Below are 26,640 nucleotides of genomic sequence, written 5' to 3'. Positions count from 1 at the left end.
GTTTCTTTCAAACAGAAAAAGGCTGTGGGTAACACCCACAGGAGATACATACACATATACACACTATGTACAGAGTGACATGGGCAGTGCCAGGCACCCCAAGCCCCCACCACCATCCCTGCAGTGAATTGCTTCCCCCTTCTCTCTCCTTTGGCAAGATGGAGGAGGGTGGGGTGGGCTTGCCAAGCAAGGAGTGATTGCAGTCGTGACAAAGACTGGGATTTGGGGGGGGGGGCATGGGGGCACAGCGGGAATATAGGGATGGGGCCTGCCCACAGGTTTGGGGAGGATGGAACTCTTTGGTTTTGACATTCAGACTGAGCAGGGCAACCTTGTCTAGAGGGCTGGGGGAGGCAGGGAAAGGTTCCAGCCACCGGAAGGGCTTGGTAAAACCAGTCGTCCCCCCCGAGAGGTGTCTTGAAGCGCATGAGCAGGATTGCAGCTGGGTCTGGGACCCAGCAAGGTCCTTCCCCTGAAAGAGCCTAATATTCAGCCTGAAGAAGGCGAGACACCAGGGGTGCTTCTCTCCGGCCCAGGCATAAATCTGCACGTGGGAAGGGATTTCACACCCCTGCCCAAACGTGGTTTGGACTCCCCCCTCCCCACCCCGCCCTGGGTTGCAGACATGCCTGTCTGATGGCTGGTACCTCCTAGTTAAGACAGGGAGTTGAGGAAATGGCTCTCCCCTGCCAGAGTGCTCAACATGGAGCTCATGTCACCTACAGCCATGTTGGCACCACCGGACGCAGGAAGCAGGAGGCCACCGGTAGGGCTCGGGGACCTAGGCAGCAGCGCAGGGGTCTCTGGATCTTCCACAATGGCAGCAAAGTCAAGGTGCGTATTCTCCAGGTCCAGGGAGTCCAGGCTGTTGGTCACCTGCTCCCCCAAATCCAGGTAGTAATATGCACTGCCTTTGAGTCCTTCCAAGCTCCCACCGTAATGCCCGGAACCCCCACAGCTCGCTGCCGGTTGGCCCGGCAGCTTATCCCCACCTTTGCCCGCCAGCACATGTGCGCCCTGGTCTGGGTAATACAGCAGGGCATTATCAGGCCTCTCAGGCGTGGGGCAGGCAGGGGGCAAGCGAAGCAGACGCCGGGAGCCAGCTTGCACTCCCTCGTAGGAATGACTTGGCTGAGCCAGGTTGCCCGCATAGTTCAGACCATTTTGGTGCCCGGGTGGTTTAGGGCCACCAGGCGGGTGCGGCACCATCTCTGGGTTGAAGCATGGGGCGTTTAGGAGGTCTTGGGTCTCTGCCAGACCCTGCAGGTGATCTGGTTTGGCTTGGTAACCAGAGTACTTGGGGCTGAGGTACGGCGGCGCTTGCATGGCTGGGCACTGCCCAGGTTCACTGCCCAGCCCCATGCCAGCCCCCCCTCCCTTTGAAGCTAGCTGGTCTCCCCACATCAGAGCCTGCTGGGCCTGCACATAGCTACGGATCATCGCTTCTTTGGTCTGCATGGTGGAGTTCTGGGCCCTTCTAGCAACCGGGCTCAACATGCCCATGTAACTGGCAGGTGCCTGTTCCTCTGCCTGGTAGCCACCAGGTCCTACGTTCATGGCTTGGCCAAATGATGCAGGAGGCTGCGCGGCCCCCGCAAGCTTGGCGTTCTGGCAGGAAGTAAGTGCTGGGGGTAGCGCTGGGTAACGCTGCTCAGATTTGATCTGTAGATGGTTAAGCCGGTGCCCCCCAGAAAATCCATTGTCCTGGCATGAGCTCACAAGTTTGGGTTGCTGCCCACAAGAACTGGGTAGTGGGTACTCAGTATTTTGATGGTGACAGTGCGGCCCGGACATGGCAGCAGCAGAGGCACTGACACTCGAGTGCCCAGAACTCATCTCCAGATTGCCCTGGGGAGGTTCACCCCAAGGAGCCGGCATGGTCCCGTTGCCAGCATGCATACTTGTGAAGTGCTGGTTCATCTGGCACTGAGGGAGGAAGAACTCAGACTGAAGCAAGCCCTCCTCCATGTCCCCGTGCCCTCCTGGGTTCAGTTGCATACCCCCCGTGGTCCGGTGAGCGCTGCCATAGAGGCTTTTGCACTGGAGCTCCACACCTGGCCCCTGGCACGGGAAGCTTTCCTCAGGGTAGTTCAAGTACTGTTCCACGTCTAGCATGCCAGACTCCGTGCCTGGGCCCTCTATGCTTACGCTCTCCAGGAAGACATTTTCACTGATACTAGGTGGGGTGGGGAGAAGACATGGCGCTGAAGGTTGGCATCCGAACCACCCAAGGGCTGCAGAGCAGTTCTGCCCATTCCTGGCACATTCACATTACCCATGCTCTTAAAACGATGCACCTTGGGTGCAGCATGAGAGTTGGCCACAGTCCGGGCAGGGTCGCTGGCCCGCCGCATGCCATTCCGAGGCACCAGGTGAGCGGGAAGGCCGCCTGCATGGCCAGGGTAGTCATTGGAACTGTGCCTTCGCAGCAAACCATTTGCAAGGAAGCGGGGTTCAGCTGGCCCAAGGTATTCCTGAGGTAGGCTGCTGTGGCCGCTCATGGCCACCCGCTCCACGCTGGGCAGTGGGGTTGGGGGTGGGCCGCCTGTGGCTGCAGCATATTTGGCCTTGAGACGGTAGCGCTGGGCCGGGGTAAGGCTGCCCACACCTGGCAGCCCTCCACAGTGGCTGGCATCGCTGGAGCGTCGCGACTCGTCCGGAGAGATGGGGTCATAGCCGTCTGCCAGACCTGCCCCGCCGGGCATCGCCCCCGCCTCGCCACCCAGACATGGGCCAGCCAGGTACGGGGACACCAGGGACGAGCGCCGGCTCATGGTGTAGGCTGAGCTTATGGTACTGGTGGCGCTGCTCCGGCGCTCGCTCAGCGGCATGCCCATCTCTGCTGCCGACAGCTCCGCAACGCGCCGGTGTGAGGCAGCTGGCGGTGGCATGGAGATCCCAGGCACCTCCCCAGGCGGGCCTGAGGGAAGAAAAGGAGGAGTTACACCGGGGCACTCGGGACACAGCATGGCACCTGTGCTCAGCGGAGGAACAGGCAGGCACCTCCAGTATTGGGATGTGGCCTCTTCGGTGGCTAGTGCCTGCTAGGACAGGAAGCAGATTCAAGCGGTGGCAACAAAGAGGGGGCATTTAGAATCATTTAGGTTGGAAAAGACCTTTAAGATCATCATCGAGTCCAAAGATAGGCACAGCCCAGATGTGGGGGTCCACCACTAGTGAAAGGAAGGTGTGGAAACATCTCTGGCTGCAAGCCAGACCTCTCTTGACACAGTGCCCCGCATCCGCGTGGGAGGGAACCACGGTCTCACCGGCTCCAGGGATGGCTGGCAAATTCAGGCCCTTGGTAGCCGAGGGCTTCCTCATCTGCTTCAGCTTGTCAATGCGAAGATTTTCTAGCTTGTGAAGGGCCATGAGCCCTGAGGTGCCCATGGGCTCACCAGGCACCACATCCTCCAGCGTGGACAGATCCTCGTAGCTCCCACCTGCGTTGCCCGCCATCTCCACCCCGCGTTGTTGGTGGTGCTGCCGAGCGGGGAGCGGTCACTGCTGCATGACGACTGCCCGCCTGGGCTGGGCTGCGGCTTCTAGGGAGTACCCAAAACATCAACCGAGGAAAAGGGGGGTCAGGTATCTCCTACACGCTTAACGCAACCCGCAAGCTCGCGCCCTGCCAGATGCGGAGATGACTCCCTGACCACGCAAACCAACTCCTCCGACAGGCCTGGCCGGGCCTCCCTCCGTCATCATCCCCCCCCAGCTCCTTACCAAGGCCAAGTCAGGCACCAAGAGTTTGCCGTCATCCTTCCGCACCTCAGCGGGGCCATTTGTGTCTTTCTCCTGCTTCATGTCTGGGGGACCGCTGGGGGTGGGCAACACACGGCCTGGCACCACATCCCCTCGGTGCTTCTTGGTGACATGGGCGTCAGGGCCGTGCACCGTCTTCACGTGTTTGCGCAGGGAACTGGGGTCTGTGTAGCGCTTGGTGCAGCCTGGAATCTTGCAGACGTAGGGCTTCTGTCAGGAAAAAAAGGTGTGCATGGTGGAGGGAGGGTGTTAGCGGCAACTAGAGACCCCTCCCAACAAAGTACCAGATGAGCATGAAATAAATCCCCCTCCACTCCCTCTCGAGTTGGCCCATGAGCAGAGGGAACTAAGGGTTGGAAGGGATCAAAGAGGCTGAAACCCCTTGGAGGGGGCATGTTACGTCCTACAGCAGGGCCTTGGAGGGGGAGGGGGTCATAGGGAGCCAGAGGAAGAATGCAAGGATGATGCTCCACGGGAGGGACTCTGGTGGGAATGCAGATGACCGAGGAAGGGAGCAAGGAGCCATACTTTATTAGAGCAGGGAAGGAGGGAGTTGGGGCACGCAGAAAAAGGAAAAAAAAAAACAAAACAAAACAAAACAACCCAACAGGGATGCAGGGAGTTTACCAGACTAATTGGGAGACATACGGGAAGCCCAAAGGGGTGCAAAGAGCCCCAGATGGGTCTGTACCTCATTGGAGTGAGTGCGGTTTTGATGCTTGGCCCGGTCAGAAGCATTGGAGAAGGCCTTGTTGCAACCCTCGTGTTCACACACGTAAGGTTTTTCACCCGTGTGTGAGCGCAGATGCGTCTTGAGGTTCTCCAGGCGTGAGTAGGCTTTGTTACAGCCCTCGAACTGCGCAGGCAAGCAGGGTGAAACATGCCACACCTTCAACAGACCCTGTACCACATCACCCCCACACTACGTACCCACGGCATGTCTGCCATGGACACGTATCACACCTCCCGACCAATGCACAACACGCCTGCCCTCCTTTGGGCCCTCACACCACTGCACAGCCCTTTACCCTATGTCATGTCACCTCACTGTGCACTGGCCACATGTACCCAGCCTGCTACATACCTCTCGACATCATGTGCATCTCTGCCATGCCTTTGATCGCGCAGGCTGCCACACATGCCCGCTCCATCATGCACTACTGTGTTCTCCTGACCACCTTGTATGTCCCAACGGATATTCCCCACCACATATCCCCCCTCAATGCTGTATACTACATGGGCCGGCTTGCACCCTGCCCTCAGCTCCGCCTGGTGCAAGGCACTACAGCTTAGCCAAGGCTTTGCAAAGGCTCGTGCCCAGCTCACCGTGCATTTGTGAGGTTTTTCGCCTGTGTGACGTCGCATGTGCACCACCAACATGTACTGAGCCTTGAAGGGCCTCTGCTCCCGGGAACATGCTGCCCAGTGGCACACAAACTCCTTCTTCTCCCCATGGATATGCTCATTGTTGATGTGCTGAGGAGAAAGGGGCATCACTGGTGGTGCTAGGAAGGGTGCCGAGAGTCAGGGAGATACAGGCATCTTAAGGGATTATCACCAGAGAAATGGGACATAGAGGGACTGGGATGGCAGGTGGAGACACCAAAGGTCAGGGGAAAAAACAGCGTGGTCAGATGGTGCGTGGAGGAGGCAGGGGGTACAGGAGCTGGCTGGGGGCTGTTTTGGGAGGACCAAGAGAAGACACAGGGATGAAGGTGGTCTGAGGGGAGATCAAGGGGATATAGGAGAGTTGGAGTGTCTGGAGGGAGACAAAGAGAAAAGGAGGGAGTCTGGATGCACCAGTGGTTCAGGAGAGCCGCCCCAGGGGTGAGGAAGGCCAGACTGGGTGTTCCCCCTAGGGACATGGCATGGGAGGGTCACCATGAAACTCACCCACAAGAAGTGGGGAATGTATGTCCCTCCCTTCCTAGGGACAACTTCCAACACCATGCACCTGTGTACTGAGTTGTCGCGGCAGAGGCGGGAGGGGGAGAGCAGTGGGAAGCAGCCCAGTTTACGACAGTCTTAGAGTAGGAGTTGTGTGTTGACACAGGGGGAGGTCAACCAGCAGCCTGAGCGCAGGTTCTGGGACTGGGTGTACCCAGGCAGGACCTAACTCACATGCACCAGCTGCTCCTGCGTATCGAACTCCTTGGCACAGCCATCCCAGTAGCAATTGGTTTCATACACAGTCTCAGACTCAGGTTTCCCATCCTCCTTCTCCAGATCTTTCCGAACATCAAGCATCCCCAGCAAGGGGTCCTGGGGGAGCACAGCCAGATGAGCACTCCCAGTTACAATGCTTTGTGCTCCCTGTTACTGGGAGTGGTGCCGGGGAGGAGCGTAGAGTCCTGGGGGGGGGGGGGGGGGAAGTGTCTCAATGCCTGGGGAATACCTGGGTGCCTGTGGAAGCTGGACTGGAGATGTCTCCCTCAGATCTCTCCTCTGGGTATTTGACAGTCAGAGGGCTGCTCAGGCTCCACTCCAACTTCAGCTGCTACCAGGGCAGGGGGAAAATGGAAAGCACTCAGCACTGAGATGCCCAGGAGATCACCACTCAATACAGATGCAAAGCCTCCTTACCTGGCAGTGTTTGAGGGTCCCACGAGCTGGGGCATGGTGCAGGAGCCCTGGGTGGCTGGACAAGTGTTCGTGGGAGCTACACGGTGGTGGTGGTGGGGTGTGGCTGTACAGGTGGCCTTGGGCCTTCTGTTGAGCTGGTGGACTCTGGTACCCCAGTGATGGACTGCAAAGAGCAAGAGGGATGAGCATATGACACCATCAGAGGACAGAAATGTAGGTCTTCTGAGCCAGGGATCCCAGGTGTCTGAACTCCCAGCCACTCCTTCCCTAACCCACCATCCCACTCTGCTCCCGCCTTCCCTAGCCCTCACCCCGGCACTCCCCAAGCTGGGAAATCGGCATTCAGGCTCCCAGAATGACAGGCTGCATGCATGCCAGCAGGGCTGAAGTCTGGTGCCCACCTGATGGTGCTGATGGAGAGGTGGCCATAGGAGCCACTGGCAGAGGCGCAGCGGGAGTTGATGAATGCAACGAGGGAGTTGGGTGAGGTGCGGATTATCGTCTGCAGGTCAATGCTAGAGTCTGACAGGGGTGAGATGGACAGTGCCCGCTTCTTGCCCAGTTTGCCTGCACCACGGGGCGTGGAGAAACCGTGAGCCTTGGATGGCCAGCAGAGGGGGGGGGCACTCCTCTCAGCATGTGTCCTAGGAGGCTGAAGAAACCCCCAAGGACACAAGCCTGGTGCTTTGGAGCCTGGAGGAGTACCCTGAGTGTGCCAGTTAGCTTCTGATTTAGAGTACAGTAGAGTACAGTAGAGGAAAGGAAAGGAAAGGAAAGGAAAGGAAAGGAAAGGAAAGGAAAGGAAAAGGGAAAGGGGAAGGGGAAGGGGAAGGAAAGGGAAAGGGAAAGGGAAAGGGAAAGGGAAAGGGAAAGGGAAAGGGAAAAGGAAAGAGAAGAGAAGAAAAAAGAAAAGAAAAGAAAATAAAAGAAAAGAAAAGAAAATAAAAGAAAAGAAAAGAAAATAAAATAAAAGAGTAGAAAGGAAAAGAGAAGAAAAGAAAAGAGAAGAAAAGAAAATAGAAGAAAAGAAAAGAAAAGAGAAAAGAAAAGAAAAGAGTAGAAAGGAAAAGAGAAGAAAAGAAAAGAAAAAGAAAAGAAAAGAAAAGAAAAAAAAGAAAAGAAAAGAAAAGAAAAGAAAAGAAAAGAAAAGAAAAAGAAAGAAAAAGAAAAGAAAAGAAAAGAAAAGAAAAGAAAAGAAAAGAAAGAAAAGAAAGAAAAGAAAGAGAAAAGAAAAAAGAAAAAGAAAGAAAAAAGAAAAATTTCAGTGGAAGAGACCTACAACTGCTATCCAGTCCAACTGCCTGACCAATTCGGGGATGATCAAAAGTAAAAGCATGTCATTAAGGGCATTGTCCAAACCCCTCTTAAACCCTGACAGCTTGGGGCATCAGTGACCTCCAGGAAGCCTGTTCAGGGTTTGACCACCCTCTCCGGTAACAAAATGCTTCCTAATGTGCTGTCTAAACCTCCCCTGGGGCAGCTTTGAGCCATTCCCACACGTCCTATCACTGGATCTCAGGGAGAAGAACTCAGACCTCCCTCTCCACATCCCCTCCTCAGGAAGCTGCAGAGAGCCATGAGGTCACCCCTCAAGCCTCCTTTTCTCCAAACTAGTCAAGCCCAAAGTCCTCAGCCACTCCTCACAGGACATTCCTCCAGCCCTTCACTAGCTTGGTTGCCCTCCTCTGGACACGCTCGAGGACCTTCACATCCTTCTTAAATGATGGGGCCCAGCACCGCACACAATACTCAACGTGAGGTTCACCTCGATGCTGAATACAGCGGGACAATCCCCTCTTTTGACCGTCTGGTTATACTCTGTTTGATACCCCCAGGATGTGGTCGCCCTCTGGGCAGGCCAGGGGACACTGCTGACTTCCTGAGCCTGCTGTCGACCAGCACCCCGGATCCCTTCTGCAGGGATGCTCTCCAGCCGCTCCTCTCCCAGTTTATACTTGTTGCTGTCTTTGGACTGTGGCAAGGCTCGAAAGCGTCCCCTCTCCCTACCACATCAATGTTCCTAGGGGGTACCCGAACCCCTTGACACACGTGTACTCCCTGCTACAAGTCATACCATCCCAAGAACAGTGCCCGATCCCCTTGGCCACAGCCAACACAAATCCTCCTGTTCATACAGGTGTCACTGTTCCAGGAAAGGTAACCGAAGCCCCAGCAATCTCCTACCTCATCACAGGCATCACTGTCCCCAGCACTGCCCAACGCCCTCAGCACATGCATCTGCACTGACATGATGAACACAATCCCCAGGAGATGCCTAAACCCTTTGTAGGACCCCTACCTACCCTGTGCCCTCCCAAGACTGGAGACTTACCATCACCACTGCCTGGGTGCTCAGTTCCTGGCACCAACCCATAACCACGGTGACCGCTCATGAGGTTTGACTGATGGCATGAGGGGAAATCAAGTCCTGGCAGACGGGAGGAGAAAGACACAAAGATGCATTAGGGTGGGTGGCACAAGGCGGAGAGGAAACCCCCAAAGCATCCCTGAACCCAAGGACTGAATCTGAAGACAGGCACCCCTCCAGGCACCGCTCAGGCCCAGAGGACAAGGGGGCCACGACCGACCTTGTGGCCCTGGGGCACCCAGGGCTGGTCCATGGGGCGGGCGCAGGCAGCGGTGCTCAGCGTAGCCGGTGGCCGGGGCGCTGACAGGGTTGAACATGTCACGGTGGGGCCTGGCCAGGCTCAGGAGCACATCGGGTCCCCGCCGAGGGGCTGGAGACGGTCGGGGTCTGAGGAGGACAAGGGAGGGCCGGCGTCCCCGCTGGCGTCCCTGCTCGCCAGCCCCGCGCCCCCCGCGCCCGGTGCTGTCCCGTTCCCGCCAGGGGGCGCCGCAGCACAGCGCAGCCGCGGGCAGCGGGACTGCCCGGGCCGGACCCCCCCAACCCGGGCACGGAGGTTCCCCGCTCCCCGCCCCCCCACGTCCCACGCCCACCCCGCCCTGCCCACGGTCTGAGGCCTCCCACCCGCCTGCTCAGGGCGCACAACCCTCCGTGCTGCCGCTTCACGGCAGCCCCCGACACGGACCGCTGCCCCGACCCCACCACAAAGGGAAGTCCGGGGGGCTCAGCCAAAGCGGGAAGGCCAGGTGACAAAGGGGGAAAGCCTGTCTGCCCCCGTTGTGGGGCACAGACAACGAGGGTCCTAGGCAGAGGAACTGGGCTAGAGGGCATCTGACGCAGCAGCAACCACCAATGAACATCTCTGCACACCCAAAAAACTTTGAGGACTCCTGCCTTGTCGTGGTGGCCCCTGGCATTTTCCCTCACCCTCTCCAACACGTACACATTGTGGTGCTCCCCTCCCATCAGGGCAGCCCCCCTGCCCTAAAGGGCTCCCATTTTCTGTGGGACATATGGGCCTGTACCTGGAAGGGAGCAGGGGCTGGTGGAAGAGGAGATGTCTGGGGGGCCAGGGCGCAGCCCCTCACATCCCTCTCCTCCCCTGCTGACATTGCGGAGACAGAAACCACGTGGAAAACTGCGTGCCTCTGGCAGGCCCCAGGTGGGGGCAGAAGGTTCAAGTCACGGCAGCTCTGTGTCACCACAGCCATCTGGCCAAACACGGAGGCCATCCGCCACCCCCTCCAAAGCAAGTGTATCTGTCCCCACACCCCCAGTGCCTGGCATGCCCCTAGGCCCCTTGTGGCACCAGCATGGGGGAGTTAACACACCCTAAGCACAAGGATCACTGTATAGATGACTGTTGCCCAGTTCGAGGCCACCTCTGATGGTGGCACAAGCTTGGCACAAGCAGTGACACTGCTGCAGTGACCCCATGGTCACCCATCACAAGCATCCCTGCATACTGACTCAGCAAGGTGCCCTCCAGCTGGGCATTGTACAAAGAGGATCCTGTCCCAGCAAGAGTCCCAAGCCCGTTGCAGTCTGTTGTGCAGGGAATGAAGTGCTCACATGTGCACCCAAACCCCCACACAAGCATCCACACTCAAGCACACACAGAGATGTAAAAATTGCGAGCCCTAACTGCTGAAAGGGGAAACAAAGGCACAGACGGTCAGAACCAATCTTGGTCAAAGGACCCAAGCTGGCACCCTGCTCTGCCCTCCTCATGGCTCCTTCCAGCATCTGCAGGTCCCACCCAGCCTTGCCTTGCCCATGGGTCCCCACCCTGCCTGCAGGTCAAAACCCTGCCCTGTCCCACCCACACATTGCACCCCTGCCCACAGGGCTCAGTGCAGCCCACTATCACATCCCTGCCTGGAGATTCCTGCCCTGTGCCTGGGTCTCATTTCCACCTGCCTCTGCCTGCCCTGCCCATGGTCATCTCCAACCGTGGCTCTGCCTTCGGCCTCTGCACCCAGGTCCTGCCCCATCCCCACCCACGGTCACTGTCCTGCCCCAAGACCCCCTAGGGTTTACATGAAGGACAGAGGCTCTGGAAGGAGAAACAACCACAGGGTGAGGGAGAGGCACATGTGGGTGGCGCTGGGAACAAGGCCTCCTGCCCCCTCAGCCTCCCCCTTTGACAGACCAAGGGAATCGCCCCAAATAAGGGGTCCGGGGGAGTGGGAGCCCCTCACCCTGCTGGGAAAGTACCGGGTTGCGTTTGGAGCACGGGGGGGGGGGGGGGAGGAGGGGGGCAGCAATTCTTCCGCATGAGTTGCGCCTTTGAAAGCTTGTCTCAGGGCTTTGTGAGAGTGTCAGCCGGGAAGAATGGGGGGGGGGGGGGGGCAGCAGGGCAGGCAAAGGGGGAGGGAGGTACCCGGGAAGGTGGTGGTGCTGGGGGCAGGCAAGGGAGAGAGATGAGAAGGAAACGGGGCGGGGGGGGAGAGAAGGGGCAGAGGAGGGGCCTCTTACCTGCCTGCTGGACCTGGGCCTTAAGGCAAAGATTGGGGGAATAGCTCCAGAGGAAGCCTCCAACCTGCCTGCTACCCCAGCCACAATATCGAAGGAACAGAGGGTTTGCAAGTCCCTCACAAAAGTTTGTCTAGTTGTGGAGTCAACCACAGCACACACACACCCCAGCCCTTTGTGCACACATGTGCGCAGACACACACACACACACAGATGCATGAACATATATTTGCAGGTATCTGGAAAGGCACATGTGCAGCTGGGAGATGATGAGGGGGTGTTGGAGTTCAGCAAAGCCATAGCCCCCTGTCTCCCCCTTCCCGACAACTGTCACGGGAGCTCCCCCAGGCTGCCCCAGACTCCCAGTCTGAGCCCGCCAGCTCCTTGCTCCATATGAGAGCAGATAGCTTGCTACCGTGCAGTGCAGTAACCATATGCAGCCACCCCAGCCCAGGGGGGAGCAGGGCTGTGCCTGTCCAGACAGGCACACCCACCTGCTGCAGCAGCAATGGGAGCATGGGCTCTGCCCCACGCCCCCCTGGCTCCCACCAGCCCACAGCTCCCTGCCCCAACCCGGACTGGGGACTTGCTGCCCTGAGTTCCAAGCAGATGGGGCACCATCTGTGGGGCATCTACCGCTTCCAGGAAAAGGGTTAATTCGCCCATAGCCTTTGCAACGTCCCCCCTACCTTGCCGACTGTTAGCCCCGTTCACCTCGCTATGCACGGCTGTGCCAGCCCCTGCACACGCAAGTACACACAGTTGCAGAGCGACCACCACACAAATTCCATGTGCATGCAACATGCAGTGTGCACACACTTCTGCACACCAGAGAACACATATGTCCAATGGAACACATGCAAAGCTGCATGTGCGTGCATACAGCACCCATGCGCACAACAAATGCACATACACAGGTTTACGTAAACATGCATGAAGCACACGTGGGCACACAGAGCACACACACACACGCATGCGCACACAGCATACCACCACACGTGGGAAACACACGGGCGTGCAGCACAAGGCCCATTACCCCCGCCTCATGACCCCAGCCTTGTGCACCATCTCCCTGCCTGGGGTGGTATCCCCTCTGTGCCCCCTCCAGAACCCACCATGCAGGACTAGGGGCAGCTCGGTGGGGCTCTGGACCCCACCACCCCCAGTCCCTGGCCACCCAGGTACAGCAGGAGGGTCAGGGTCCCGCAGTGCCAGGACAGCCTCTCCTTCCTGGGCCCAGGCAGAGGAGAGGAGTTCAGCGAGCAGACCCAGCCTGGCAAGAGCTGGGTCTCCCCGTTGGGGCAGCCCAGAGGTAGGTGGGTGCCTGGCAGGCATAATGGCAGCAAAGTGGCTCTCTCCGATCCCGCACGTTCCCCCTGCTGAGCACCAGCATGGGGGAGGTGGGGGGTGTCTCGCAAGGCAGAAAGTGCCCGGGGCCCACAGGTCCCAGCTGCAGGATGCTCCCCCCAGCCCACGGGGTCCGCAGGGGCTCCCCAGACCCTAGTGGCCCCCCGAGCAGGGGAAGCTGGAGGGGGCCGGGGATGCTGGGAGCCAATGGGAACTGGCCCGCGGCTCCCCCACCACCGCGCTCGCCTCCCCCGCCTGCCGCACACCGCTGCGGCCCACCCAAGTCGCAGCCTATGGGCATAAATTTGAGAGCCAGGCGCAGCCGGGATTGAGGGGAATCTTCCCTCGGTCTCCTCCTGCCAAGAAACTCAAACTGAAACACATTCCTCCTCCTCTCTGCCAAGAAAACAAGGAGCGCAGCCAGCGGCAGGAGCAGTTGAAGCAGGGCTGGCTCCAGACGCCAAAACACCGCACAGGAGGGGGTCAGGACTGGCCATCCCCCTCCCCCCCAGCTCCTTGCCTTTTATTTCCTGCAAACACATCTAAAATCTGTCATCTGGCTTCAGTTTCCTGAGGACACTGGGGAACTGGGAGGGGGGAAGGAGACAGGGGAAGGCACAAAAGGCAGAGAGGGAAAGGGGATTTAGTGAGCTTGTGCTGCAGGATGACAGTCAGGATGTCTACATCGGGTGGCGGAGCAGAGACGGTGGGAAGGAGGGAGAGACACATGTCGGCACTGGCCGCCCTTGGGAGACGTGGCGGCAAGAGGAGGAGGAAGCTGCACCCCACCGCACCCTGAACAGGGCAGACCCCGACTCCGGCTCCTGCCTTGCACCGGGACCGCTCCCCACTCCTGACCAGCTCTGACAGCCCCAGGCCGGCCAGCCCGCAGCAGTGGGTGCAGCGTGCTGCAGCAGGGTGGCTGCCACCCAGCCCAGCACACGCGGGTGGCGGGGGTCCCCACCTGTGCCTCAGCACTGTCTCCATCATCTTCTGCCCCAGGCCCAGCCCCGGCAGGGTTAACTGCCCCAGAGTCCCACTGTGGAGGAATGTGATGTCAGGGCTGGATTGGCCCGCATGGCCAAGATCCCAGCCGATAGACCAGCAGCGCTGAGCTGTGTGTGGCACAATCCATCAACCCGCCCAGTACAGCCCCCAGCGTGGGGGGCCTGGGGAAGGGCTCTGTGTGTGCATGTGTTTCTGTAAGCATGTGTGTGTGAATGCACAAGTTTGGCCATATGTGTTTGTGTGTGCAGAGAGGGATTTGTCTTTATGTGTGAGTGTGTTTTGGGGAGGTGCTTGTATGTATGTACTCACAGACATATGTGTTTACATGCATGCTTACACTTGTGCTTGTGCCTGTCTATATGTGTGGAATGTGCATATGCGCATGTTGGGGGCTACAACAGTAGCTAAGGGGGAGCTGCTATATGTTTGAAGGCCCAGTCACCCCAAAACCTTATTCGCTGAGGGAGCAAGGGAGGGCCAGAACAGAGAGAAGAGGCAGACAGAGAGCAGGGTCCAGCAATGTGGCAGGGGCTAGGGCGGGGAGATGCCCCAGAAGGCCACCGCCGTGTATCCTTCCCCCCCTCAGGAGAAGTGGGCTCTAGCCCTGGGGTAGGCAAACCCCTGAGTCCACCGCAGGCACAGAGCCCTGTGACACCCCTGCAGCCTCCAGCAGTCTTGTGACCCAAGGTCAGCCACGTGCCCGATTGGTTTAACCCTACAGGGCCTTAGGAAAAACATTGATCTGGCTTAAGATCTGCCTTCCCACACTGGGGCAACAGTTCAGACAGAGCCGCATCTGGGGCGGTTCTGCAGACACAGAGCAGGAACACAGCAGAGGGCCAGGCTGAGCTGCAGCACGTAGGTGCAAGTAGCAAGGCTGGAAGAGAGCTGCTGGGGAGCCAATGTCCCTCATGGCAGCAACAGCTCAGGATCAAGGGGACACGTCTCCTGCATGCTGTATATGAAATTCCTCCCTGGAAGAAGCCCCTTTTCCTTGCCCTGGGACCAAGTTGGGGCCAGGCCAGTCTGCACTAGGGAGCTGCTTCCTCTGACCCCACACACTTTCTCATCTCTGCCTCCAGCAGAAGTGATGTGCAGACCTCCCGCCCAGCTGTCTCGCCATGCATCTGACCCCACTGTTAGGCCAGGCCTTTAGGGCGAGTCCAAGCTCCTCTGCATGGGGCAGCTAATCTGCACAGGACTGCAGCTGCCACAAAGCACATTGCTTCAGGTTCAGGGGGTCTGAAAGGGGACGATTCAGGGTCGTGATCCCATGCTGGTGTGGGCTGCCAAGCTCGTTTCAAGGTGGTCCTTTGCCTGGAAAAGATGAGGGAGAGAAGAACCAGCTTTGGGGGAAGTTTACACATGTGTGGAGGGAAAGGTACAGAGACATCCATGCCAGGACAGATTCAGGACATCCTCCACTCGATTCTTCCTCCCTCCCTCCCTCCCTTCTCCAGCCCCAGCTGCCACCTTCAGAAAACGTAAAACATCCTCATTCCCCACCCCATGCCAAAATTCTTCTCTGCCCTTCGCACCACTTCCAGTAAAGACCAGAGGTCCCTCCCCAGCCCACCCATCCCTCCAGCAGCACAGCCTTATGCAAGCCACGGTACACCACCACCCATACACTGCATCTCAGCAGAGGGGCAAAACAATCCAGCCCCTCGCTCCCACATGCATCCACACCCACTCACGACCATGCACTGACATGCCTTTAGACACGTTAACACATGCTAACACACGGGTGCTTTGGGAAGAGGGGAAGGCAGGCCAGCCTGGGGTACAGCCCTGGCTGCCTGGTCTCCAGTGTATCCCAGGGCACAGCCAGCCTATGGAGGAGGGCTGCAAGGGTGGGAGCTTACAGCTCCACACTTTCTTTGCCTGTTCCCCCTGTAAAGCAGGGACCGCTGGCCCTCAACCACAAGCTGAGCCACTCAGGAAGCCGTGGCAAGCCGGGCAGGAGTGGTGGTGCTTGATAGGTGGTCCCTGGGCAGGCAGGCAATTGTCGCGGGCTTGTATGTTGTTTGCTTTGGCCCCCAGCACACGCTACCTCTGCAAATTGCTCACATAAAGCCGCTTCCCTGGTCCCTACCTTCATTGGGCTGGAGGCTGGGTGGGGGCAAGGTTTTGGGGTGAGGGTAAGGGAGGTGCACACATGGCAGCAGCTGCTATAAGGAATTTTTATGCTTCCCCCTTCCTTCCCAGTGCTGGAGGGAAACAGCAAAATCGAACATGTGGGACTCATAAAAGACCAGCTCTGAGTCATGGCTGTGGGAGCCCCTGCCAGGCACAGCTCCTTCCCATGGCATCAAGGCATCATCCCCTACCCAGCATGCTCCCGTGTTACACGGAGGGACACCCCCAGAACAGGGGCTGCAATGCAGGAAATCCTGCCGTCCCGAGGAGAGAAGGTAGGACATGGCAGGCAGTGGGCTGCAGTGTCATCTGTCCTCCCACTGCAGTCCAGGTAGTACACACTGAGCCTGTTCCCACCCCAATAGCTCCATCCTGCAGGATTCCTCAGAAGATGGGAGCAGGAGGATGTGCAGGACCTGGCAGGGATTTTGACAGTCATTAAAGGATTAGGTGTACAATAGCAATCCCTTTTAATCTGTGGAATTGCCTGTCTCTTGACACACTGAGCATGGAGCAAGGTAAACACAGCACTTGGGGATTTAGGAAGCATAAGTTGCTCCTCCTTTGGGGGAGGAGACCCCCTCTGTCTGCTGAGAGGTGGTTGTAGGGATGCCCTCGGGGTGTTCCCAAAAGTGCCCAGCCATCCCTTGCCTGCTGGGACACATTTATTTCTCCCAAAGTATCTGCCACTGGTGGAGGTGGGTGGCACAGACACCTGCTTTCCTGTTCCTTCGCTGGAGACCTGCTCTGCCCATACACACAGCAACCCCATCACTTAGAGCCATGTACTCTGCCACCATGGGGTCTTTGCTCCCCCTAGCTCAGGGGTGGGACTTTGACAGTGGGGCTGCACCACATCTGGAAACATCCCTCCCACCCCGCCGCAGCCTCAAACCCAGATGCAGCAGAGCTGAAACCCGACTCTGTGTTTTTGCTGCTTGTTCCCACTCCGGCAGCTATTTTATCAGCTGTTCACCTTGTTATTCTGCAGCTTCTGATGGGTTTTGATGTGCCATAAGGATTGGGGTGGGTACACTTGCTGTATCCCTGTGAGGATTTCTATAGAAGAATCCTCAGTCTCACCAAGGATCCACTCAATGGACCTTTTTTATTTATCACATTACTGGGATTGCTAACACCAGACGATATCAAAAGAAACCGAGGCACAGAGAGACTCCAGTACCACAGATGCAACACACCAACCAAGCAGATAATTGTGCACACATGCACATACACAAACAGGTCCCTCTGTATACATGTCCATAGGTGTGCACGCACATATATGCTCCTGCGGGACGCTCTGGGTTTACGAGGATTGCTCTCCCTTCTGACGAAACACCAGACACTCAAGGTTCCCCTCTTCAGGTATGTCAGTACAGATGGACAAGAACAGGCCTGGTGGCCTGTAGAAGGAAGGAAACACAACACCACGAACACCCTTTTGTAAAAGCCATGTCACACATGGGTATGCACATGTACAGGTGTGCATATGTCTGTGTGCAGGTGAATGTGTGTATGTGCATGTACATGAGGGTGCATGCAGGTGCATGGATGTGCAAGGGTGTGCATGCTTGTACAGCATGTTGGAGTGGTGGGTAGAATGCTATTCCCCAGGGACTATGGGCTAGCCAGCCTCTCCAGCACTGCAGCCGGAGTCCTGAGCTGCGGTATGTCACTCAGCATCCTCCAGTTGCACTGGAAGAAGGGCCTCCACGTGTTTCAGCCCATCCGTCCACCCACCCTTCACACATTCTGGACAGCAAGCCACAAATCGCCCTCCAAGCCCAAGCTCAACACCCGCCTCTGCTCAGGCTGCCCTGACACGACAGCACGCGTCACAAGGTGTCCACGCTGACTCACTTCCCTGGATGGAAACCTCCCTGCTCCAGGGAGATTCTCACAGCTCAGCCAGCTCCAGCACTGGGAGGGGAACACAGAACTGAGTTTACTCCACCACCTCCCACTACACCAGTCACAGGGGCCTGGTGACCTTCAGTTCCCAACCTGCTCCTGATTTGGTGCTTGGCTTTGTGATAGAGAAGACCCTGGAACATGGTGGAGATGAGGACCATCCCCCCCGCCCCCAAGCAACCAGTGACTTGGCTCCAAGCAGGTGCCCAGAGGGCCCCACAAGTCAGCTCACAAGCATTACGGGGAGCTCATGCATGTACACAGTGGCAGCTGGGCTGGCAGATGCATGAGGGCATGCACTGGTGGACTCAGGCAGGATGTCCCAGTCTCCTCAGAGGTGCTGGGATCCTTGGTACTTGGGGAATTTGGCATTCTACCAGGCGCAGGGAGTTTTGGTGTGGATCTGCTCCAGAGTCTCCGTTCCCAGCAGACCCCCTTGCCCCCAAAGACCCTTGCTGAGTAACAGTAACCGTCACTGTGCTGGAGAAAGCCTCAAGGGAGGGCGCAGACCAACCCAGCTCGCACTATGCAGAGACACATACATCAATAAACCAGCTTCAAACAGCCACAACAGCACGGAGGGGACAGTGGGTACCTTTGCCATCTCCTGTCTCCCACAGAAGCAGCTTTTGCCTCAGGTGGACACAGCAGACCTAGACACACTAGGAAGTTTTCTTAAGTGTGAATTTCTGAAGGAGAAACTTCATCCAGCTGCTTCCTCTTCTCTTCCCCCGATCCACCCCTGCACCAAAACCCAGTGCCCGCCCTCAGGATGCTGCGTCCATCAGCTCAAGTTTGTCACGCATAGTCTACAGAGCAGAGTGAGGGAAAACTCAGGCATCTGGGTATCCAGCAGCATCTGCTAGCCCCTTCCATCCCTTCCAAGGCTGAGCACAGGACCCTAGCTGCGGTTGGATATCTACTAGTTTCCCAGACCTCAAACACAGCATTGCAAATGCCACAGCCGTCTAGTCCCACTCCGACCCAGCTGCCTGCCTCTCTCCATCCTCATCAGAGAAGTGTAGCCCTCAGGCTGTCACTGTAGTGCTGAGTGCCCCCCACTATGGTTAGGGACCATCTAGGCATCACATGTGCCCGCAGGGCCTGGCCCAGGGCACCATGACACAGAGAGGGTAATTCTCCAGAGAGACGCTTCTGCTGCCTTCAGGCCTTCCTGCATCCCTGGCTCACTGAGAGCTTGGTGCAGTTTGGGGGTGCCTTGCAGGCAGTTCTGGTCAGACCCCAAAAAGGGTGGCCTGTACCCACACAGGCTGCGTTAGTTCATGCTCAGCCGCAAGCTGGGCTGACCAGGTCTCACAACACCCTGCTCAGGGGCTTCTCACACTGGCGATGCCGGTTCCCTCCTGCTCCTCTGTGCCATGCCTGACCCTGGCCAGGCTGCTCCGCCGGCCCCAGATTCCTCATGCCAGCCAGGGAGCAATGCAGAGCCAACACTGAACCAAACGGTCCTGGAGGCTTTGGAAAGGCAGCCAAAGGGTGAGTATCCAGCGGGGCACAGAAGGCACTTGAAGCCATCTGCCAGAGAGGTCAAGCCTGGTCTCAGCTGTAGGGGGGCTCGAGGCTGAGCTCCCTCACCCAACCCACCTGCCCCAGCCCTCCAAGTACTAAAGCCAGCAGCAGCCCTTGTGCAAGCATGCAGGACTGACGGACACTCAGAACTGGCAGAGGCAAGGACTCAAGGTGCTCCACAAGTGATGTGAAAAAGCTCTGCCCTCCCCCCCAAAACCAGAGAGGTTTGATACATCTAGGCTTCCTTTGTCACAAACGGTTGGACCAAATGACCTTTCCAGGTCCCTTCCAACCTGGGCTGTTCTATGGTTCTAAGATTCTAGGTTTCCCTCTACTGTAGCCTCTGCTACAGCCCACATGAGGAGGGAAGAAGCATGGCCCCAGGGCCCATGGGATGAGGGCTGAGAAGCCAAGGTGTGCCAGGACCTGGGCATTTTGCCGTGGTTTCTGGGAGGCTCCTTGGGGTGCACAGAATCTCCCTGCGCCTGACTCCTGCCAGATGCTTGCCCACATGGCCTGGCAGGCTATCAGGGGAGCAGGAGTACCCGTTATTTCAGTGCCAAACCCTCCTGCCCTCAGAGCCTTGCCCAGGGCCCCAGGAATGGTGAGTTCTGTCGGTGGGGATACAGCTGTCTGCTCCAGCTGCGGGGTGCGTGGACTGGGAGGCAGTTCTGTGCCCTGCCAAAGCAGCTGGGTGCAGAGGCCCACGAGGTGGCTGACAGAGCCCTGTGTACATCACGACCGGCCCAGGGTAAGAGGGCCCAGGACGGCCAGCAGCTTGCACCAGCAGTACGAGTGGCACTGCTCACCGTTCACGTGTGCCTGGGGACAGTCCTGCAGCTGCTGTGTCACTCGGGCCAGGGCAGCAACTTCCACCCGGTCGCTGCTCCCCGTCCAACAGCCCCAACCCGAGCAGCGGTGGAGCTGCCTGGAGCCGGGACCGCCATGCCCAGGAGCCTGGAGCACGCTGCTCGGGCTGCGAGGGGCTTCACTGGGCGGGCACTGCAGCGGCGCGGCCGCAGCAGCCCACCCACCCGGCGCACGAAGCGCGGCGGGAGCGTGAGGGCGTGTGAGTGGGTGTGAGCACGAGTGTACGTGACGAGGAGCGCGGCGGGGCTGTGGCGTTCGGCCCGCCTCGCGCTGCCGGTCCCCCCGCGGCGCACTCGCCCCGTCCCGACCCAGGACGGCCCCGGCCGCCCCGCGCGGTCCCAGCCCGCTCCCGGCCCCAGCCCCACTGGACCCCCGCGCTGAGAGCCCCGGTCGAGGTCGCCCGGCGCCGACGGGACGCAGGAGCGGGACGGCCCCGGCGCGGCCCGGCGGAGGGTTTGGCGCCATCCCGGCTTCCTCCGGGGGAGCGGGGCCCACAGGCACCCCGAGCCCCTACCCGCGGCCCCGACTCGCCCGACGGCTCCTACCTCCGAGCGGCTCTGAGCGGCCACGGGCGGGGCGGCGGGTCCCGGGGGTCCGCGCTCCCCCTTCCCTCGGCTGCAGCTGCGGCTCGGTCCGGGCGAGAAGCGGCACATCCAGGGGGACCCCGGCGGTCCGGGCGGGACGGCGCGGCGCCCCCCGCACTTCCCTGGGCGCCCAGAGAAAGTTGCCGGAGCCCGGCGGGGGCGGCGCGTCCCGGTAAAACCGGCGGAGCCGCGGGTCCCGCTCCGCCAACTTGGGCGGCGGGCGGCGGCGCCGAGCGCTCTCGGGACGGAGACCCCGGCCGGCAGCGCCGCCCGGCTCCAGCCACTCCGAAAACCCGGGCTGGATCGCGCACACGCGCGCACGCGGGGCACGCGCGCCCGCCACGGCCATGCACACGCGCGGGGTCTGTGTGCACCCCAGACAGCCGGCCCGTGCGCGTGCATAGGTCCTGCACGCGGGCCGTCCTGCACATTCACAGCTGTGCACATGTGCACCCGTGTCCATGCATAGGGCTGTGCACACGCATAGGTCCCGCACGTGGGCGCAGGTACCCGTGTGCCTTCGTGTAGGCACGTGCAACATTTGCACACATCAGCACATACACAGAGGTGGGCACACACGCGTGCACCTGTGCATGAGTACACAGGGCGCAGACAGCAGGCACGCGCACAGATACCCCTGGCATACATGCATCTGTGTACACTTGTGTGCAGAAGCATGCATGCATGCAAAAACAGACCCACATGCGTACACCCTGCATGCATAGTGCAGACCTGTGCGTAGAGGACAACCACAGCACGCGCACACACAGGACGTGCAACCACCAGCCAACACTCCTAACGCTCAGCCTGGCCCCAGCGAGGCAGCCTAGGGACCAAGGTCCCAGCACCCAGAGAGGCCACAGCTCCCCGTGCAGGTGTCCCAGGAGAGCTGAGGGGGGGAGCGGGCAGACATGGGGTGTCTCAGGCTGGCACCTCCCAGCAGGGCAGCATGGCTTCAGCATCTCAGACAACGCCGGGAATCCAGACAGAGCCTGCACCCATGGCCCCGGGCATCACTGACCACCACCCAGCAGGAGTGAACCCACGTCCCTCAAGAGACCCCTGGCGGGGGTGAAAGGAGCTGGTGGCTTCAGCGAGCCCTTCTGCTCAGGATGCTGCCGAGGAAACCCTGAGCTGGGTTGTGCTTTGGGGGGAAACCGCCGGGAGGAGGGACTGCGATTGATAGGAAATTCTGCGCATTGGCCGAGGTCTGCAGGGGCCACCGTGATCTGGCAGAGGCTCATGGCAGTGACACCGCAGGGCAGGATTCTGAAAAGGAAAGTGCTGCGCGGGTCCCCACCTCTCCGGGGCGCTGCCGTGACACGGGCGGCAGCACACCGGGCAGAGGAGAGCCGACGCCAACAGCAGCCTCGGCCGCTGGGACCACGCAACACCCGGGCCACCCCCTCAGAGTGTCCAGAGCCGCCCTCACTCCAACATCCCGTGAGGTCCCCGGCCAGCCGGCTACCCGGTGTGTGCTGCCGGTGTGCGGGGGAGTCCGGGGAATGGGCAGCGCCTCCTAGCGGAGACGGGCGGAGCCGCCTCTCCACTGGCACCCGCGGGCGCTCGGGCCCGCTCCCAACGAGGTCCGGTGGGGCCGTTCCCCGCCCTCGCCCCACGGGCCGGTGGGGCCTTTCCCCAGCGCCACCGGCCTGGGCGTGGCGGGGACATCCGTCTCTTTGCATCACCCCGCCTTGAAATGATGAGAGAGCAGGATTTTGGGTGCTATCCCCGTGAGAGGGAGCTGGAGCAGGGTAGTCCCCTGGCCCCTCAGGGCGCTGAGGAGGGTACAGGCCTGGGGGGCAGTTATGGTCCCTGTCTGGGGGGGTGCACAGGGTTCAACAAGCAGGGGTTCTTTCTCCAGCCAGGGACTCGCATCCATCTTCATCCACTTTGTGAGGCCAGAGCTGGGTCTCTCCTGGGCTCCCACGTGTTCCTCTGCCCAGCAAGATTGCCCCAGAGCAACGGGGCAGCCAGACAGAGGTGGGGACCAGGTCTTCCTCCCTGGGTCTCCCGAAGGCAGCTGCACCTCACATGCCTACCCAAAGAACCAGAGGGGCTGTGTACAGACCATGTCCCTAAGGTGATCTTGCCTCTAGTGGGCATGCTCTACAGCCTCTTCCTTCCCCTTGAGCTAGCCCTCTTATCCTTCCAGGTGATTCCATTCAGCTGCTTAAGGAGATGAGCCCCCCCCCCCCCCATTCCCACCTGGAAATCCTCCTGCCTCCCCATCCTGCAAGCCACTGAGATGTCCAGCAATCCTCCCGGGGCTGCGCTGATGGGTCCCCTGGGTGCCTCCTGTTCAGCCATAATGTCTGTGGCTCAAAAAGCCTTCTCCCACCCCAAAATCTCCCCTGGCTGCTTGCCCCATGACTCATAGCCCGACTGCTGTCCCAGCAGTTCTCTCACCTGCATCCCAGTGTGGTACCAGTGCCTGCAGTTTAGCCTCTGACTCACCACCCAGATGTTTCTCCACTGCATCAACAGTTCCAGGGCTACCAAGTGGTGGATGGGTTGAGGATAACACACACTGCAGGGCCTGAGACCACCTCAAAGGCCTGACAGCGATTGTTATTGGCATACAGCCTGATGTCCCTCAGCCGCCACCACAGCTGTACATCCCTGTGGGGGCAAAGTCAAGTCCATCTCTGTTTGTGTCACTGTACAGAATGCAAGCAGAGGGCTGGGGCTGAAGCAGCTCAGGAAGCAGATTGCAGAACATTCTGCTCCCTTCCCCAAATGGGTCCTATGCCCCAAACAGCCTGCACAGCCAGCCCCATTTCCTTGAAACAGCCTAGCCTTGGCCATCTCACAGGGTCTACAGGTAGCAAGGTCCGGTCACGTGCAAAGGGAAAGCAGGGCAACATTGGTACCTGCACTGAGACAGACAGGAGAGAATGCGGCTGTTTGAGCAAGAGTGGTAAACGGGGCCTGGGAGCTCCAGGGATTGGGGGCTGGGGGGGGGGGGGGGGGGTTGGGGGGTATAGGCGGAAATTGATTTCTCACCCGGCAGCACTACTTTTCGTTGTTGTTTGTTTTTACAACAAAGGTCAGTCCCCTCCTGTGCCACCATGACTAAATGTAGGGGAAGAGCCAGGCTGGCCCTGGGTGCAAGCAGCTATTTCAGGGAAAGTGGCCTTTGCCCACCTGTCCCTAGCCAGAACGTGACAGCGTGTGTCAGTGCCAGCAGGGCACAGCAGGGAGGCAAGATGACCTCCCCAAGACCTGCTTAGGCCTGGGGACCCTGGTCCTTCCTGCAGCTCTGCCCTCACTCTATTTTCCCTAGTCCTTGCTCCCTGACTGCTGGGAAAGTGAGTCCAAAGCCACGAATGCCCTGCCTGGGCAGCGCCCCACCCTGCCCCCCCCCCGGGACCTCTGGGCCCAAGATTGGCATTGCAGAGCCTTGCAGCCCAGAGCAGACAAGGCAGCGGGACCACCAGGGCTGAAGTGGGGCTGGACCAGGAGCGGGGCTTAGCAAAGGGGCTGTTCCCGGGGGTTCCTGCAGGAGGAGAGCCTGCTCGGAGGGAGCATGTGCCCCACTTTGTGCATGCTCAGCTCCCCAGGTGACCCCAGACACATTTTTGTAGGGTCATGAGCATTCTCATCCTGCCCCAGTGCTCAGCTGCTCCCAGCTCCTGCCAGCTCCATCCTGCTCACTGGGATGATGCTGCCTGTGTCTAGCATGAGCCTGAAGATGATGGAGCTGTACCACACAGAGCCTGACCTCAGAGCCTCTTAGCAGGATTACCCCTGCGGTGGGCATTCTGCCTTCCTCGGCATTAGCCTGTCCTCCCAGTGCCCCTGCGTGTCATCACGCACCGGAGTGCACCACAGGAGTAGCTTTACGGCATGACCCATGCCACAGCTCTGGGAAACACCCTCTCCACTGACCGCATGGGACCCCCAGAGCAGAGGGACAACATGGGGAGTACAGTATGAGAGAGATTTCCGGCAACACCTCAGCTCCCAGTCATGGCCTGCAAAAGATTGCTCCCTGCCTCAGTTTCCCTCCCCATTGTCCTAGCCTGAGATCAGTTCCTTTCCCTGCCAGCCACTCCCAACACAGCAAGGGGCGAGGGGGGTTGTCTCTGCTCCCCAGGGAGGCCCCAGTACACAGGGGAGGTGGCAATGCCTAAACAGCCACACACAAACACACACACTCACACAAGGGGAGAACAGCTAGCCATGTCCCGGGGTGCCTCCGGACAGCTGCAGTGGATCCAGTTCCACAGCATCAGCCCAAAGGTGGTGGGTGCAGGTGAGAGGGGTTGCCTGCATCCCTGTTTTGTAATAGGCATAAGCAGCTCAGCAGATTTACTCCTCAGCTGAGTGTGACCCCAGCTAAGCTACCAGGAAAAGCTCGCCCGGGCATGGGGCACTGTACAGGGCCAGCTGTGCTGCCCACACTGCCACGGCCTGTCCAGGCTTCCCTCCTGGGGTCTGAGGCCTTGCCCCAAGACCATGCACCTCTTCCCAAGGGGCCATCTGCATGGCCAGACAGGTCCAGGTCCCTTTTGCCACCAGCTTTGAGCCCCATGGGTGGAAACAACACTCGAGCAGCTGCCCCCCCAGCAGCTCTCAACTGCCAGACCCCAACCCTGCCACATCCCCCACCCCACAGTTAATCTTGGCCTCCTGTTTAGGAAAGTTAAAGCAGCTCAGAGCAGGACCAGATGATCACCGAGATTAAAGACTTAACGGTACTACTGCAGCCAGCTCAGCATCTCGGCTCTGGGCTGGTGGGTCAGCGTGTCAGTGTGTCAGTGAGTCAGCACATCATGCACACACGTGTGGACAACCTCCCCCCACACGCATGGAAACACACATTCACTGCGCCAGGGAAGATGCTGTGTTGCTGGCAAAGGAAACCACGATATCTGACATTTTTGTTGGAAGTCTCCCTGTCTGCTCTCCCCTCCAAGTTGCATTGGTTAGAGCAAAAGTGCTGATATGAGGAAGGAGCAGGGAGACTGTAAAGACACTGCGCACATACCCGAAATCCATGCCTGCAATTCTTGGCGTGTGCATGGCAGCACATCCTCCTGGGGGCACAGACACCGATAAGGTGCCCCATTGTGTCAGCAACACACATGCTGGGGCTATGCGAGTGCCCAGAAGGCTGAGGAATCCTGCAGGTGCAGTTGGCTTTTCTCCACCAGCGGAGATATTTTGGGGAGCGTGGGTGATATCCCTGCAGCCTGGGGGGGGGGGGGGGGGGGGGGGGGGGGTGCCCGCTGCGGCCGGCTGATGAAAGCTGCCCTTTGTCCACTTGCAGGGTGCAGCACAGGGCCAAGCTGGGAAAGCAAGTGGGTTTGTCCCCAGATAAAACGGCCCCAAACTGAGCTTTGAGCAGGCGCTTGCACAACAAGGACCCAGGCCAGCCATGTGGGATCCCAGAGGGATGAGCAGGGGGCATTGCCTCCCACTCCAGAAGCATCCCACCCAAAATTACACAGGAGACTCCCCATCACACACCAGCTTGGGCATTGCCAGATTCTCTGACTGGCTGCCATGGGGTTGAGACTGGGGTCACTGGATGGTATGAGAGGGGGTTGGGGAAGGTTAGCGAGACACGGTTAGGGTACAATCTCTAGTATTTGTGGTGGGGGCACAGGATTTGGAGGTGGGCTGTGGTTCACTGTTTGAGGTCACCCCCCCTGGGATCAGAGTCTCCAGCACCATGGTATTCTGAGCTCCACTGGGGAACTGATCCAGGTGGAGAACAGCATCAGGTTGGGTTATGCCTCCCAGTAGTACCTGCCCTGCTGGGAAACAGCTTCTTTGATGCTCACATTACAGGCCAGACCCCTCCAGCCCCCAGTGAGGTGGTACCCAGTCCCCAGCCCCTGCCCTATCCCTGGGTCCCTCATCCACAGCGAAGAGCCCTCTGCATAGCTGGGCTCACACAGGGTCTCAGTGTGCAACACCCCATGGCACCCAGAGAGCCCCAGAAGCATCACAGTTCCCCTCACCCCCCAAGCACAGCAGTGCTGCCCACAGCTGCTAACAGCTTGCTGCTCCAGCCCCAGAGCCTAGCATCCTCCCAGCCTCAGGCTTCTGGGC

General features: G+C 59.2%; 1 protein-coding gene across 1 annotated transcript; it reads right to left on the bottom strand.

Annotated features, from left to right (window-relative positions):
• Nucleotides 1–621: 621 nt before the first annotated feature.
• On the bottom strand, nt 622–20,822 carry GLI1 (GLI family zinc finger 1). Its single transcript, XM_075737775.1, is given in 14 exon segments — nt 622–2,186; nt 2,189–2,920; nt 3,270–3,470; nt 3,473–3,545; nt 3,727–3,975; nt 4,457–4,621; nt 5,092–5,241; nt 5,887–6,027; nt 6,161–6,262; nt 6,349–6,511; nt 6,750–7,074; nt 8,681–8,776; nt 8,937–9,103; nt 20,539–20,822. Coding segments are annotated over 13 exon segments (4,026 nt in total). The 5' UTR covers nt 9,034–9,103; nt 20,539–20,822; the 3' UTR covers nt 622–654.
• Nucleotides 20,823–26,640: the final 5,818 nt, after the last annotated feature.

Source organism: Balearica regulorum, chromosome 29 (genome assembly GCF_011004875.1).
Source record: "Balearica regulorum gibbericeps isolate bBalReg1 chromosome 29, bBalReg1.pri, whole genome shotgun sequence".
Classification (NCBI taxonomy): domain Eukaryota; kingdom Metazoa; phylum Chordata; class Aves; order Gruiformes; family Gruidae; genus Balearica; species Balearica regulorum.
Note: the sequence above shows the minus strand (reverse complement) of the source record. Positions and strands in the feature narration are given on the sequence as shown.